Raw genomic sequence first — 15,791 nt, forward strand, 5'->3', positions numbered from 1 at the left:
ACACACACACACACACACACACACACACACACACACACAAGTTCTGGTGATTTAAGCATTAATGGTTTATCAGTGAGGGTGAAAGTGGGAAGGAATTTTTAAAAATATAAGGAAAAATAGAGGAGAAAATATTAGAAGAAAGGACACATAATATGGTCAGAATGTTAGTTAAATGAAAGAAAAAATTACTAAGCTTATCTGTTGATTGGAACTTACCTTTTCTAGAGAATTGTTAATTATAAAAACTCGGTATACCAGCTCATAGAAATTTTCCATGGATATGTTTTTTCCATGTTGGTCTCTGTATGGCAAATTTGGAGCTTGGAGAATCACCAACAAAGATCCGTTAACTTGGGTTATATTTATGGCTGGAGGATCTATTTTTGCTAGAGAAAGAACAGGAAATTTCGACAAATCGTGAAAAATTACATGTGTGCATTACACATGCACACATATATACAATGATAAGTCACTATTCAGAAATATAGAAAAAAATAATTATGAAGAGATTCTGCTGACACCTACGATGCAAATATCTGAGAAGTTATTTTGAAGACCATTTTTTCTTTGCAAAGATGGATACTTTCAGTTTCAGCTTTAAGAGGACATTCATCAGTTTTACCAGTCTTCAGTGACTGCTTTGGAAAATAAAGTTATAAAAAGGGATTTGGAGGGAGATCTTAGAGTAAGGCAAATGTAGGTCCTTAAAGATGCAAAATTTCAAAGCAGCCATAAAACCATGTGAAGACTTGTAGCTACAAAATTAATTCAACATGATTATGTCATATATTATGGACCAGCAATGGAAGGATCAAAAGAGAATTTTGTTTTATGGATTTTATCAGTAACCAGCTCATTAAATAAGAAAAAGAAGTTAATAGACACCTTAATTTTCCTCAGATTCACTAGAGTATTGCTATGTATGGATTTTGTTACTGTTTTCTTTTGGTACTGATTGTAATTTTCAGTTTATAGGTTCGTTTTTTAAAAATTATTGAAAATTAGCCATTTTCTCTCTTTTTTGTATGTTTTTGTGTGCTTTACATATATATGCATAGATATGTCCTTTTCTTCTAGAATTCTATTTCATCTTCTGTTAAAATTTGTTTTTCTATTTTATGATTTCATCTTTCTTTTCTTGGTGCAGCAATTTGAATGATTTCTTCAGAACTGTCTTCTGGTCAACCAGTTGATTTTTGTTATGTCTGATCTAACTTTTAAAGTTTATTTACTGAGGGGGGACCAGCAGTTAGCGTAATGGCTATGTCGCTGGACTCCCACGTAGTCGACCTTGGTTCGCGTCCCAACCCGGTGGCTTAAAACTCACACCGGGCACATGTGCGTGCCCAAGATCCCGAGAAGAGAATGGAGGAGAAGGGATTTCGGAGTGGCCATCCCCTCTGGGGGGTGATTTCTCGCTTTCTCTCTGTCTCTCTCTGTCTGTCTGGCGAGCACATGCGCCCTAAAGCAAAAACCTCTTCAAAAAAAAAAAAAAGTTTGTTTACTGAGATAAAGAAAGAGAGAGACTGAGATAAGTACCCTCAATGGATCTCATGCTATGATCTCCCCCCTACCCCACCCTGCCTTTCCTAGTCAGGCTTGATCACAAGTATGTGCTTATGCCGTGGGCTCACAGGTCCATCTGGGAACTCCTCACAGTCGTTCCGTTGGCTTCCAGTTTTGTGAAGTGTTTTGCTATTGCTGCGTCAGAATGACTGCGCCTAATGCCTCTCTCTAAGCTATAGATTAAATTTTTAAAATTTCAGTGATTATATATTTCTCATTTCTATGATATCTATTTGGGTATTTTTAAAAGCAATATCTTATTCTTTGATTATGCTTTTTATTCTCTCTGTTATATCTTTCAACAGATTTATTTTATTATCTGCTTCTAATATCACAAACACTTGAAGTGCACATCTGATGTGTGTATGTTTCCTTCAAACTTGTTCATATTGATCTGGTTTGTGTGTTTTCATTGTGAGTATATATCCAAAAGTGAATACTTTCTTTCTGTAGCTTTGGTTTGAATAGTTTAATTTAAATAAATATTTTCGACCTATAAGATAGATATAGATAAATAAATCTCAAGAACTTGGCTCAAAAATCTTTCCAAACAAACAGTCTTGTATAGGTAGCACCCAGATCAAGAAATAGAACATTATAAACACCCTGAAAAACTCCTTTATGTTTTCTCCAATCTCTCAACTCCAGAAGGTAATCACAATTATCCATCATATAGACTAATTTTAGAATAATGCAATATATACTTGCATGTGTTTCTGACTTCTTTTACTTCAACACATATATAGTGATTGGCTGAATTGTTTCACTCCGACTGTAAATGTTGAAGTCATAACTCTGAGTACCTTAAAATGTGACAATATTTAGAGATTAAAGTAAATGAACTTACATGGTGGACCCTAATCTGATATGACTGGTGTCCTCATGAGAGGAGATGAGGACACAGCCATGCAAGTGGGAAGAGGAAAGGCACTGTGAAGATAGTGAGAAAGTGGCCATCTATAAGCCAAGGAGAGAGTCCTTGCAAGAAACTAAATCTGCTAAAACCTTAATCTTGAATTTTTAATTTCCAGAACTGTTGGAAAATAAACTGCTGTTTAAGCTACCTAGTCTGCAGTACTTCCTTTATGGCAGCTTTGCGGGTGTGTGTGTGTGTATACACACACATATATAGTCATTCATGCTTTGTAAGTATCAATAGTTTGTTTTTCTGCTTGCTGGGAGGTATTTACTTGTATGAATATAACAATTTATCCATTGTGTTATTCACAGACGTAGGTTGCTTCAGGTTTTATCTATGATGAGTAAATCTGCTATGGACATTCTTTTTTTAAAAAAAATTATCTTATTTTAAAATTATTATCATTTTCAAACTTGCTATGGGGCACATGCACTCACCAGAGAAAGAGAGAGAGAGAGGGAAAGTGACAAAGCAAGCTGCCAGGTCAAGGATTCAAACCACTGTCAGCCATGAGGGAGTCCAGTGCCTTAACCACCATGCCACTTGCTGGCCCCTTGACATTCTTGTGTGTCTTTGGGGAACAGGCATTTTGTTTGGTGTATATCTAGGACGGAAATTGCTTGGTTGTGGGATTTTCAAATGTTTAGTTTGTATAGATACTGTCAGTTTTCCATAGTGGATACACCAATGTATAGTCCCTTCAGCAGTTTAGGAACCTTCCCACTTTTCACCTTCTCGTTAACACGTGGCAGTATTATTTTCAACTCTTTCATTTTAGTCATATTGGTGTTAGTATGTAGTACAATTCATTGCATTTTTAAGTTGCATTTCCCGTATAATGTAATTGAGCATCTTTTCATGTTTATCAGCCACTTTTATCAAGGGCCCCTTAAAGTTTTTTGCCTATTTTTTAATTGGCTGCCTATATTTTTATTACAGATTTGTAGTTCTTTGTACACTGTGGACATAGCCCTTTGTCAAATATGTGTATTATAAATACATTCTCTTTGTAGTTTACATTTTCATAATTTTAACGGTATATGTGTGTGTGTGCAAGTGTGCATATATACGTGTGTGTATAAATATATATATGTGCAAGTGTGCGTATATGTGTGTGTGCATACATATATATAAATTTTACTAGAGGGCATGTGTGCTTACCAGAGAAAGACAGAGACAGAGAGAAGAGGGAGAAAATACCCCTCATGGGGTCTGGTCACACATAATAGCATCTCCATTTCTCTATCCTGTCAGCATTTTGCACGTACACACATTCACACACATCTAACATGTTTTTCAAGCTTCCAGGGCTGGGATTTGCACAGCATGGTCAGCAGATGTGATCCGGCTTCCTTAACCATGGGGCCAGCCTTCATTCTAATGGTATTATTTGATAAATGGAAGTCCTTTATTTTAGAATAATCTACCTTATCACTCACTTCCTTCATCATGGGGCCTGCCTATGCCAGAATTATGAAAACATTCTATGTAGACAAATGTCAGAAGTCAGTAAACATGTCTGTAAAGGGCCAGATAGCAAATCAATGAAATATTCTAGGCTTCGTGGGCTAATTATATCTCTGCTATAACTACTCAACCTAGCCACTATTGTGTGAAATGAATGGTGTTCCAATACATTTTGTTTACAAAGCAGAAGCAGACCAAATTTGGCTCACTGGATGTAGTTGCTGACTATTACCAATTCTTTACAACCAGACTTGATTCTACACACATTCACACACATCTAACTTTTTTTGTTTGTTTGTTTGTTTGTTTGTTTGTTTTTTTATCCTAGTTGATCCTATTGCATTTATTAAAAAGACCATATTACCCCTTTGAACTGTGTGCACCATGGACTTAAACCAAATGACCATATACATGCATTGTACTGCCTCTGAACTCCAGTGTCTTCTGCATTGTATGCAGTTGTACCATCAATGTGGTATGACTTTAAATTGGTGTTTTTGAAACACGGAAATCTCAAGGCTTTATGACTTTAGGGGATACTTGATTCCTAACAGAGACAAGACTGAAACTTAGAAATCTGTTTCCTCTCTTCATTGGAAGAACTTTTCCTAGTCTTCCCTGTATTGAGAGTGTTTCTATGGGGGCGTCTAGGATTTTTGTGGGGGTGTTAGTTGTAACTCCCTGCTTGGTGCTGGCTTCAGACATTGTCCTAGGAATAGCTGTCACTACCCAGGGTCCAGTTACCAAGTTATGCAAACGCTAGAGGGGAGCTGAGCCTTCACCATGTTTATCCTCTGATTTCCCCTTTGATTTCCAGCTCTTTTGTTTTGGCCCTAGGGATTTCCTGTGCATGCACCTTTGTACAGGTAAGGTAATGTGCTATATTTTATCGAGAATTTCTAAGTGTTTAATTTGAAATCAAAAGTTAACTCACTTTTGAACTATGTTGAACATTTTTCTTAACTGCTTGAAGGAGAAGGAATTTCCCTTTGCTTACACTTTAATCTTCCAAAAGGGTTGATATTTAATCACATTTATATTTTCCATACTCCAAATTCTGTTGCTCATAGATCTCTTGCCTACCACTTGAAAGATGAAAAGAATGAGTCACTGCTCGATTTTGTAGAGGAGTAGATATATAATTAATTTTCTCCTAGACACAAACATACTTCTAACATTCTCTTCTCATATTTAGCAACCCCCAAACAGTCTTTTTTTCATGACTCAATATTAAGACTTACTTCAATTCATAGAAATTAGTTGAAAATAAATATTGGCAAGATTAAATACTATTGAATTCTTTTCTCACAAAAATATTTATATTTACACTAAATAGTGTTTATATAAACTATGATTATTGTAGTGAATAATTTTCTTTTAGTTATTTACATACAGCTTCTGTGCTTTGAATTTATCAATTAACTATCTTAGATTTTAGTTATTCTATGTGGTAGTTAATCTTTTTTTTAATTATTATTTTTTAAATCTGCTGTAGGGCATGTGTGCTTGCTGGAGAGAGGGAGAGAGAAAGTGAGAAGCACCCTCCAAGAGGGACAGCCATGCCATTATCCTTTCTCCATTTTTCTCTCTGGATTTTAGGCACACACTCAGTGTAGTTTTCAAGCCACCAGTCCAGGTCTTGAATTGTGCAGTCACGCATGTGAGATCCAGCTGTCTCAACCACTGTGCAACCTAGCAGACATAATAGTTACTCTTGAATATGGATGTCAGTAACTTTGTGTGGTGAAGTGCATATTTCCAATATTGGCCAAGAAATATCAGTGAGCTAGTGCCAGCAGATGGGGTTATGGTTATGTTGCTGGACTCCATTGTAGTCAGCCATGGTTTGAGTTCCGGACCCAGTGACTTAAAACTTATGCCTGGTGTATGTGCATGTGTGCCCCAAATCCCAAGAGAATGGAGGAGAAGGGACTGTAGCATGGCCATCCCCCATGGGGGGTGATTTCTCACTCTCAGTCTCTCTGTCTCTCTCTCTCTGGTGAGAGCACACACCCTATAGCAAAAAAGCCTCTCTTAAAACAAAGAAATATCAGTAAACAGGGCTGTAGACATAACAGGGGCTCCTAGCCTGTGATCTGTGAGGCTGGAATTTGCTACTGAGTGACAGCTTGGGACCCAGCTACTGGACCGTGATGGTGTTACGTAGGCATTTCAAGATTATTTGACATCATAGCACTTTTCTCATTGATTCTCTCTCCTTGAATTATTATGTTCCCATGGCATTTTTAATCTATTAGTTCACTGATTTTTCCTAACTCTTTGGCTATCTCCTTAGTTTTCTGTTAGGATTTAAGATTCAGAGACCAGATGGTGGTGTGGTGGTTAGGGGCGCTGGACTCTTACATGGCTGACTACAGTTCAAGTCCAGAACCTGGCAGCTTGATTTCTCACTTTCCTTTTCTCTCTCTCTTTGGTCAAATAGTAAAATAATAATAATAAATAAAATAATTCTTTAAAAAAGATTTAAGATTTATCTCTGCTAAGGCATTTTTCGGTAAGAGTCCCTCAATATTTGATTCCCGACATTGCTTTTCACTCAGGTCCTCTTGCCCAAGGCAGTCTTATCAATGCCCACTGTATTCTATGTAATGACTTTCAAATCTGTGTCTCTAACAGAGATCTTACCTCTGAATCCAGGATCTTTATAGTTATTTCCTTTGGTTGTCTTGAAAGCATCTTAAACTCAACATAGTCAAAACTGAACTCATAATCTTTCTAACCCTACCTCCCACCAAACTGGTCTTTTTTTCTATTAAGCCCTATCAAAAATATATCAGTGACTCATCTAGTCTCGTAGGTAAGAAATTTAGAGATCTTCTTGACGTGTCCACTCTATCCGACCTATCATCAAGTCCTGCCAATTTTTCCTGTCTAATGTTCTTCCAATAATAAGTTTCTATAACGCTTTTCATTAATCTAATATAAGCCAAATTCTGTTTCCTACAGATTACTCCAGTAACCTACCTGCTCACTTACCTGCATTTAACTATCATTTTTTTTTTTGAGAGGTTTTTGCTGCAGGGCGCTTGCACTCGCCAGAAAGACAGAAAGACAGAAAGCAAGAAATCACCCCTCCCCCAGGGAGGATGGCCATGCTGCAATCCCTTCTCCTCCATTCTCTTCTTGGTCTCGGACTAGAACCACAGTTGACTACATGGGAGTCCAGAAACATAGCCATTACGCTAACTGCTGGTCCCTCAACTTTCTTCATTTTTATATGTTCTCCCAAATATAGCTAACGTGGTTTTTTCAGTAAATAAGTCTAGGGCCAGTCCCATAACCTAGGGATTAAGGGACCTGGATCCCACATGGCTGACTATAGTTCAAATACAGGCCCCTGCAGTTTGAAAAACATGAGTGTGTGTGTCCAATATTCCAATGCGATAGAAGAATGGTGGAGAAGGGATTACGGTGTGACCATGTCCCATTGGGGGTGCTTTCTCCCTCTCCCTCCCTCTCTCTGGTGAGTTCATACACTCTCTGGGCAATTAAAAAAAAAAAGAAAGAAAGAAAAAAGACAAAACCCAAAACAACTTTGATCATGTGGCTCTTTGATTAAAACTTTTTTTTTTGGTCAGGAGTGGGGTGGGACTATAGAGATCTTGATTAGTAAAAACAATTGCAAATAGACTAGAGGGATGTGGATTAGTGGAAACAATCGCAGATAGGTAGAAGGAACAGTGTCTAGTATTATAAAATACAGTGGGTGGGGAGAGGGTGATTAACAATAACTAAATGTATACAATATTACAAATGGCTGAGATAATGAGTATAAAACTTACTAAATTTTTGTTAGGTGTTTGCCATAGGGTGCATGCCCTCTCCAGAGAGATAGAGAGAAAGAGAGAGAGAGACAGACAGTGGGAGGGAACGTGAGAAATTTTCCCCAAGGGGGCATGGTCATGCTTCAATCCCTTCTCCTCTACTCTCCTCCTGGGATTTTGGGCACACATGCACACATACCCAGTGTGTTTTTTCAAGCTGCCAGATCCAGGACTTGAAATGTAGTCAGCTATGTGGGAGTCCAGTGCCTTAACCACTATGCCAGCTGTTGGACCCCCAAATTATTAACTTTTTAAAAGTTATGATTTTTAACTGATTTTAATGTATGGTGATTGGGTTATATATCATTCAGAAAAGGTGAGCTGCCTTATTAGTGCCATGTCATTTCCCTGTCATTTACATAAAACGAATGAGGCTCATAGAATGGGGTTTGAGGGACCAGCAGATGGCATAATGGCTACATCGCTGGACTCCCATGTAGTCGACTGTGGTTCGAGTCCCAGACCTTGTGGCTTAAACTCACACTGGGCGCGTGTACATGTGTGCCCAAGATCCCGAGAGGAGAATGGAGGAGAAGGGATTGCGGTGTGGCCATCCCCCCAGGGGGTGATTTCTCGCTTTCTGTCTATCTGTCTCTCTCTGTCTTTCTGGTGAGCACACGTGCCCTATAGCAAAAACCTCTCAAAGAAAAAATGAGGTTTGAGATTTTAAAGGTTTGAAAGTGGGATGAAATTTTTCATTATCACTGTAGATATCAAAATGTCTTATTTTTATTTCTACTGCCTTTAATTGAAATAAAATGTTTGTATTTATGAAAAAAGAAATTTCAGGCTGGCCTCATAGCCTGGTGGTTAAAGGGAGCTATCTGGTCGACTACATGGTCAACCGTGATTCAAATCCTGTGACTTGAAAAACATGCCTGGTACATATGGGTATATGCCCCAAATCCCAACAGGATGGGGAAATGGAGAAGAGTGGGTTTCAGTGTGGCCATGCCCCACTGGAGGCGGGTGCTTTCTCCCTTTACTCCCTTTCTCTGTCTCTGCTGAGCATACATGCTCTCCGGCAAAACACTCACAGACACACACACACGCACACGCACTTTTTTTTTTCTGGAGGAAGTCATAACTCCTTCATGAAAATGTCGGGTGCCTGGCCTGCACGCCAGCCCCACCTCACTTCATACTCCCTCCCACTGCTTTTGTTCACCTATCAGTTACTGTCCAGGTCCTCATGCTTGCTATGCTTCCTCCCAGCAGAGGGCTTTGGCAAACACTGTTCCCTTTGCTTAGAAAGCTCTCTCTACCCTGTTTGTTTGGCTAGCCTGTATTTATCTTTAGATATCAGTTCGAGTGTACTTCTTCAGGGACACTTTTCCCAACATCCCCCCTCAGGTCCAACCTTGGCAAGGCTCTGAAAGTACTGTGCATCTCTCTTTTGTACTGTCTGTCTCGAGTATTATTTTATGCTCGCTTATGTAAGTATTTTATTAATATCTGGCTTCCCTATTTTTTAAAAGAGGTTTTTGCCTTAGGATGCATGCACTCACCAGAGAGAGGGAGACAGACAGATAGACACAGTGAGAAGGAAAGTGAGAAATCACCCCCTAGGGGGGATGGCCACACTGCAATCCCTTCTCCATTCCTCTCCTAGAATTTTGGATATGTACACATATATGCTTGGCATGAATTTCAAGTCACTGGATCCAAGACTCGAACCACGGTCAGTCATGTGAGAGTCCAGTGATATAACCACTATGCCATCTGCTGGCCCCTGTCTTCTCTATTAAATGGAAAGCACTAAGAAGAAAGAGAGCTCTCTGTGTCTTCTGTGCTTGGCATATTGCCTCCAGAACTTAGTACAATGCCTGAAACATACTAAGTGCCTTATAAATACTTGCTGAATGAATGAAAAGGCGACTCTTTAATCTGATGTAGCACACTCCAGTAGAAATCCAGGCCTATTCCCAAATTCCACATCTATTTTTAATCCTGGAAATTCTAGGATCAGGTAATACTGAAGTCTTACTGACCATCAAATGCTGCTTTTAACTTAAGAAGGTGTTTGCTTTAAAATCCTGTCTCTGGATAGATATCAGAAATCAGAACTTTAAGATAACAGCCTGTCTCAGGAACAGGTCTCTGGTGAGACAGTGCATGTAGTTGGCTCATCAGCCTGCGGCACAGACTCTAGGGACACGCTGTCCTAAGCCCCTACACATGTATTTTCCAGAGCCTGTTTTTCAGAAAGCCTCAGGAGCTGTGGCAGGAATGTACAAATCTGCTTGATGAGGAGACAGCTCAGTGGGTGGAGCTATTGTTTCAACAAGAGGAGCTCCAATTTTAACTGTTTTATACACTGGATTTCTTACTCTTACATCTGTGAAATCCTGACCAAATAAAAGTCTCTCTAAAAAACACTGCTTGAGCTTTTTTTTTTTTTTAAGTGAAAGTGGTCATAGAGAAAGAACATGAACCTTTCTTAACTTAATTGAATCCTTCTTAACTCTCAATTGAAACAGAATTGAGCCAAAACTTCTCTTCCCCTCAGCCAATGTCTTGGCTATTCTTACCAGGCTGGGATAATGAATCACACATGAGGGAGTTTCATTTGATGAATAAAATTGAACTTGGAATATAATAATAGAACTACTCTGCAAATTCCCCTCCATGGAATACAGCAAAATCCATCATGCAACCTCCTCTTCTCAACTACAGAATTGTTAGTTGAGTGTACTGGGCTTGAATCTCAATTTATTCTAAGAAACAATGTGCTGGATACCACGGATTTGTTTGTTCTACTTCTGTTCTCCCTCCTGAGAGTTGAGAGAGTTGGAAAACTAAAAACGACTTTTTGGGAGCTCTATTGCATCCAGCATTTTGGACATAACCCAGTTATTTGGATATTTGCACCAGCTAGAAGAGGTCAATGGGTGAACCTCTAAGTACTAAGACCCAGAGTGTGAATATGATGTGTCTGGGTGAATGCAAAGCAAAATGAACCTACTGAAAAAAAGGTCTCAAAAATGTAAGTAACTAGAGAATTTCTAGTGATCCATAGTAGCAAAACAATACATACTTTCCCATTTCCAAACTTTCATCAAACAATGGTAATCAAGAAAATGTAGTACTAGCACAATGACAGACATGTGAGTCAATGGGATAGAACTGAGTCCAGAAGTAAACCATACTTCCATGGTCAATTGACTTTTTTTTTTTTTGGAGAGGTTTTTGCTATAGGGCGTGTGCGCTTGCCAGCCAGACAGAGAGAGACAGAGAGACAGAAAGCGAGAAATCACCCCCCAGGGGGGATGGCCATGCCGCAATCCCTTCTCCTCCAGTCTCCTCTAGGGATCTTGGGCACACATGCACATGCACCCGGCGTGAGTTTTAAGCCACCAGGTTCAGGGCGTGAACCATGGTCGACTACGTGGGAGTCCAGCAACATAGCCATTACACTAACTGCTGGTCCCCATGGTCAATTGACTTTTAACAAGAGCACCGAGATCATTCAATAGGGATAGAATCATCTTGTCAACAAATGGTACTGGGGCAACTAAAGAGCCATGTCAGAAAAATGAGGTTGAACCATGACCTTATGCCACTCAGGAATGGATACCAAGAGACCATTTTTGGTCTTTCCATTGGGGGCAGTGACTAAAAGTCTTAATTTCCTCAGCAAAAATATTCTTCTAACATAGCTTATTTTTCAGGGACTTAACCTTCATATTTGAGGAAAGACTAAGGCAAAACAGCTTCATTTCTACTGTGTAAAAATGCTTATTTTCTTCTTAAAGAAGGGAACAATCTGTCAGCATAATAGAATGAAGGCTTTGCATTCAGATACACTAGAATGGGAATCCTGACTCAGGTAAGACAGCCCAGGAGACCCCAGCAATGGCTAAAGCATCTGCACCTTGATTTCCTGGGCTGGGAAATGGGATGAATAAGTGCAACCCCCTGGAGTTGTTCTGAGAATTAGATCAAATGAGAGGCTAGTGTGAGACCTCTGCAGAGCAGAGTCCCGTTCTGTGAGGGCGGTTTAAGGGAGAGAAGGGCAAAGGGAAAGACACACCATGGAACTCACTTTCCCACCAGGGAGTGAATCTTTGCGACATGCTCCAGTCCGAGTGGCTCCCAGCCGAGGTCATCCTCACCCTCCCATAATAATGTTCCTGTATGTCTGAGGTCTCATTGGTGAGGTCACAAAAGAGTTCTCGAATACCCCAGCAGTCGTCTTTATTTTTCCATTGTTTCTGCCCGTACCTGTAGAAAGGAAAAGTCGAAGAGATGAATTTCTCTCCCCCATTGAGGGAGCATTCTCCTTTTCAATCTATTAACTTTTTAGACAGGTTGAAACTCATCCTCAAATATCAGCACCAGTGTGAAAGTTTATGGCGACACTTAAGTAGCTTTCTCAAAAAAAAAAGCCTTCTTATTAACCGGCGTGTGATCTTGCTGAAAGATAAATTCACCCCGACACCTTCTTTCTCATTGACATAAGAATTTTTTTTTTTTTTTATATTTGGCAAAGTGTTTCTTCCGGTGTAGAGACCAATTTTCATGTTTGAATACTGGCTCTCCACATCCTTAATGCTTCTGGAGTTTCAACTCTGTGGTTTCTCTCCACTTCTCATCAGCTTGCTGTTGAGTCATGTGGCCAGTTCTGAGAAGTTGCTGCCACTTTTTGTCTCGGGTGGTGCTTACCCAACACACATGGCTAATCTCTTATGGAAAATTGAGCGGAAGTTGTAGTGAGGGCAATTACTAGGGGCTGGGAGAGAGGGAGGGAAACCCATGAATGAAAGTATCAGGCAAAGAGGCAGATAAGCTGACTCAGCCTGAGAGCATAGAATGGTGTCATTAATTACACCCTTAGTATTTCACTCCTGACCTACTTACTCTAAATTGGAGTAGGTGCAATAGGCAATGGTGGGGAACAGAGCAGGAATTAGAGGCTAGGGAGAGAGGTTTCCCAAATCATTTGTTGAAGGACTTGAAACCTCATGTTCTAGCCACACAGTAAGGAACATTGCAGGAACCAGTACTGTGTAATTTCTATGAAAGCAGTTTCATTATATCAGAATGAAAACAGAACTCACCACATATACTGAGCACAATTTCACATTTTTAAAAATTATCGTTTATGGATGAAACATTGTCTTTGCTAGCTGAATTTAGTCATAATGACTGCTTCTCTTTTAATGTGATATCTCATTTTCTTTTGTCCTAATCCAAATGGAACAGATGCATATTAGGAGTTCACCCACACGAACTGGATACAAAGTGAAAGATGTCAATATTATAAATTCTGCACTGTGCTGTTGAAAATACCACGGAGATAGGGATGGATGGGTCTAGCTATTCTCAAGTCTAGAATTTACACAAGTGTAGCAACGTTCTTTAAGAAAAAGAATTATAAATATAAATGTTTTTCATAAGGTCCTGAAGTTTAATTTTCATTAGCATTATGATAAAAGAGCATCTAACCCACTTATTACTTTGCACCACAAGTAGGATCACTTTGGACCTATATTGCTTACAGGGATATATGAAAAGATCACCAACCTCAACTTCTTATATGCTGGCGGCATCTCCAGCTATGCAGAAACCTGTTTTTGTGATGGAGAAACCTTCATTGTAAGCATTTGTAAATGTTATAGTTACTACCCAAAATATGTAGAGAAAAGAAGCAGCATTTAAAGAGCAGAAAGTAGGCCAGGTGGTGGCACGGTGCTTAAGATTGCTGGATCGCACATGACTGGCAGCATGGTTAGGGGCCTGGACCTAGAAACTTGAGAAACATGCTGTGTGTGTGTGTGTGTGTGTGTGTGTGTGTGTGTGTGAGAATCCAAAATCACAAAAGGAGGAAGAGATGGAAAGACATGTGCTGTGTGTGTGTGTGTGTGTGTGTGTGTGTGTGTGTGTGTGACCAAAATGCTGAGAGGAGGGAGAAATGGAGGAGAAGAGATTACGGTATTACCATTCCCCATGGGGGATGCTTTCTCATCTTCTTTCTCTGGCAACTACACATACTCTCTGTCAAAAATTAAAACAAATTTGTAGAGATATTCCTTTCCATATTAGTTACTAGGAATAGCTGACCTAACTATGAATTCATGGAATAAATATTGCTGTTATGGCCCCTATCTGCCTCTGGTGTCCTGAAATCCTAAGGAAACCATGAAAGCCAAACTGTAGTATCTCCTCTCATGCTTAGTCACTCTCTCAGATGACATCAGAGGTGGCCAAGCCTCCAGAAGCCCCGAGCAATGCATGGGTGGAAAAAACCTGCCATTTTCAAATCAGAGTGTCTTTTTCTAGGCCTCAATCCAGGAAACGAGATGACTGGATCTGAGTTTGGGCAACAACCTAGCAGCACTAGCCTGGAGATCACGCAATACGAACCTGGAGCAACACATCCAGTTCGTGTCCGTGTTTACAAAGAGCATTAATTTTTAAAAGAATTTTCTAAATAATAAACCTACTCTTAACAAATGACTTTTAAATCAGAAATCTATTTTACGGGCTCCGTTCCATGTGTGCCACAGGTCTTTTTCCGCGGTCAGCAGTTTCACCTCGGTCGAGCACTCGCTGTCTGCTAAACAAGTCTCTTCCAAGCATTCACTTGACGAACGTGTATTTAGCCTTTTATGGCTGGGGGCTGCTGCAGAGTCAAAGGCTCAGCCTGCAGGTCTCAGTGCTGGGTCTCCTCGAGCTGCAGTAGCTGCCCAGTGGACTGCACCCATTATGTATTTTGCATCCCCAGGCAACTGTCAGGAGACAAGTCGCTTTGTCCCTACCACTTCACAACTCCTATGACACTAAAAGATGCTCACATCTGAACACTCCACTGCATTCTAGAATGCAATGGCTCCGTGGCCATTTCTATCAGCTGGAGGGAGCTCAACTTACTTACATTTTGTACTGCACAAAATAGAGACTTCTGTTGGTGGAAAGTGCCCTTCCGGGTTGCCAGTGCAGAATGTTGTAGAAATTTTGAGACTGAAATTGTACCCTCTGAGGCTTCAGAGCTTCCCGAGCTGGCTGAGTTCCTAAAATAATAAGAGAAGGAAAAACATCGGACGTGAGCACTGTTGTTATTAGCAGTGGTTTTCAATATAGTACCTGTATCAGGGCTCTCCCCAAGTGGTTGCTCTGCGTGCAGGCAATGGAAGGGCAGCCCAGGAACCTACATTTGAAATCTTCGCAGTAATGATGTTGATGCATGCTAAAGTTGCAGAATGATGTGTTCCAGACTTTGAAAACATGTGATCTCTTCCCACCCTATTCCCAAGCCATGGAGGAGGTAAATTGCAGTGATAAACTCTTATCTAAAGTGTCTTCCCAGATAGTGAAAGTATATAATGACTATGATAAATGACCAACATTAAGGCCACTAACCCCTGCCTTCCCAGGAGCCAGCTTATAACTACGTTGAAGCAAAATTTGCTGAGATGAATTCAAGCTCCGGGACCTCAGCCCAGCACTCTCAGTTCCTTGTCTCTCAGGTTCTCGCTCCATCTCTGGGTCCTGCCTCCCAGGTAGGCCCACCTCTGCCATCCCATTCCTGAATAGCCATCATTACCTGCCCACGCTGTGGCTCTAGGTACCCATGCAGAATTGCTGAGATGAACTGGCCCATTTTAACAAGGGAAAGTACCCAAGACCGCCATGGGGCATGGCATTTCCAGGAGTGATCCTGGCAGGAGAGGGGATATCTTGCACTGGCATGTCTTACGCTTTCTTCAACTCATGTGATGTGGGTGGCCCACCCACATCTTCATCTAGTCACATGGAAGCAAGAGACCTTTAACAAGATTTTATTCCAGGGTCCAAAGTTTGTGATAAAGGACAAGAAGGTGTGCAGAAGAAGATGGAGTCGGGAAGCTTAGCCTCTGTTTTCTCCCTGACCTCGACTTCTACCACGCCCCGGCTCCTTCTCCACCATTGTCTCCTTTCTCCTACTCCATCACTCCAGGAACAACTCAGTTTAGGGTCTCTGTCCTTCCCTTTTCCTTTAGCATTCTTTGCCT

The 15,791-nt window shown here is 40.4% G+C and overlaps 1 protein-coding gene across 1 annotated transcript in view; it reads right to left on the reverse strand.

The window, feature by feature from the left end:
* Positions 1 to 15,791, reverse strand: part of IL22RA2 (interleukin 22 receptor subunit alpha 2) — a 28,267-nt gene that overhangs the window by 10,369 nt on the left and 2,107 nt on the right. The window contains exons 2-4 of the mRNA XM_006144356.1: positions 14,675 to 14,810; positions 11,843 to 12,021; positions 217 to 386 (exon numbers count right to left, since the gene is read on the reverse strand). Of these exons, the coding sequence (XP_006144418.1) occupies positions 217 to 386; positions 11,843 to 12,021; positions 14,675 to 14,810 (485 nt within the window). The remainder of the gene's footprint in view (positions 1 to 216; positions 387 to 11,842; positions 12,022 to 14,674; positions 14,811 to 15,791) is intronic.

This window comes from Tupaia chinensis, unplaced genomic scaffold, assembly GCF_000334495.1.
Source record: "Tupaia chinensis unplaced genomic scaffold, TupChi_1.0 Scaffold000117_2, whole genome shotgun sequence".
Lineage (NCBI taxonomy): Eukaryota > Metazoa > Chordata > Mammalia > Scandentia > Tupaiidae > Tupaia > Tupaia belangeri.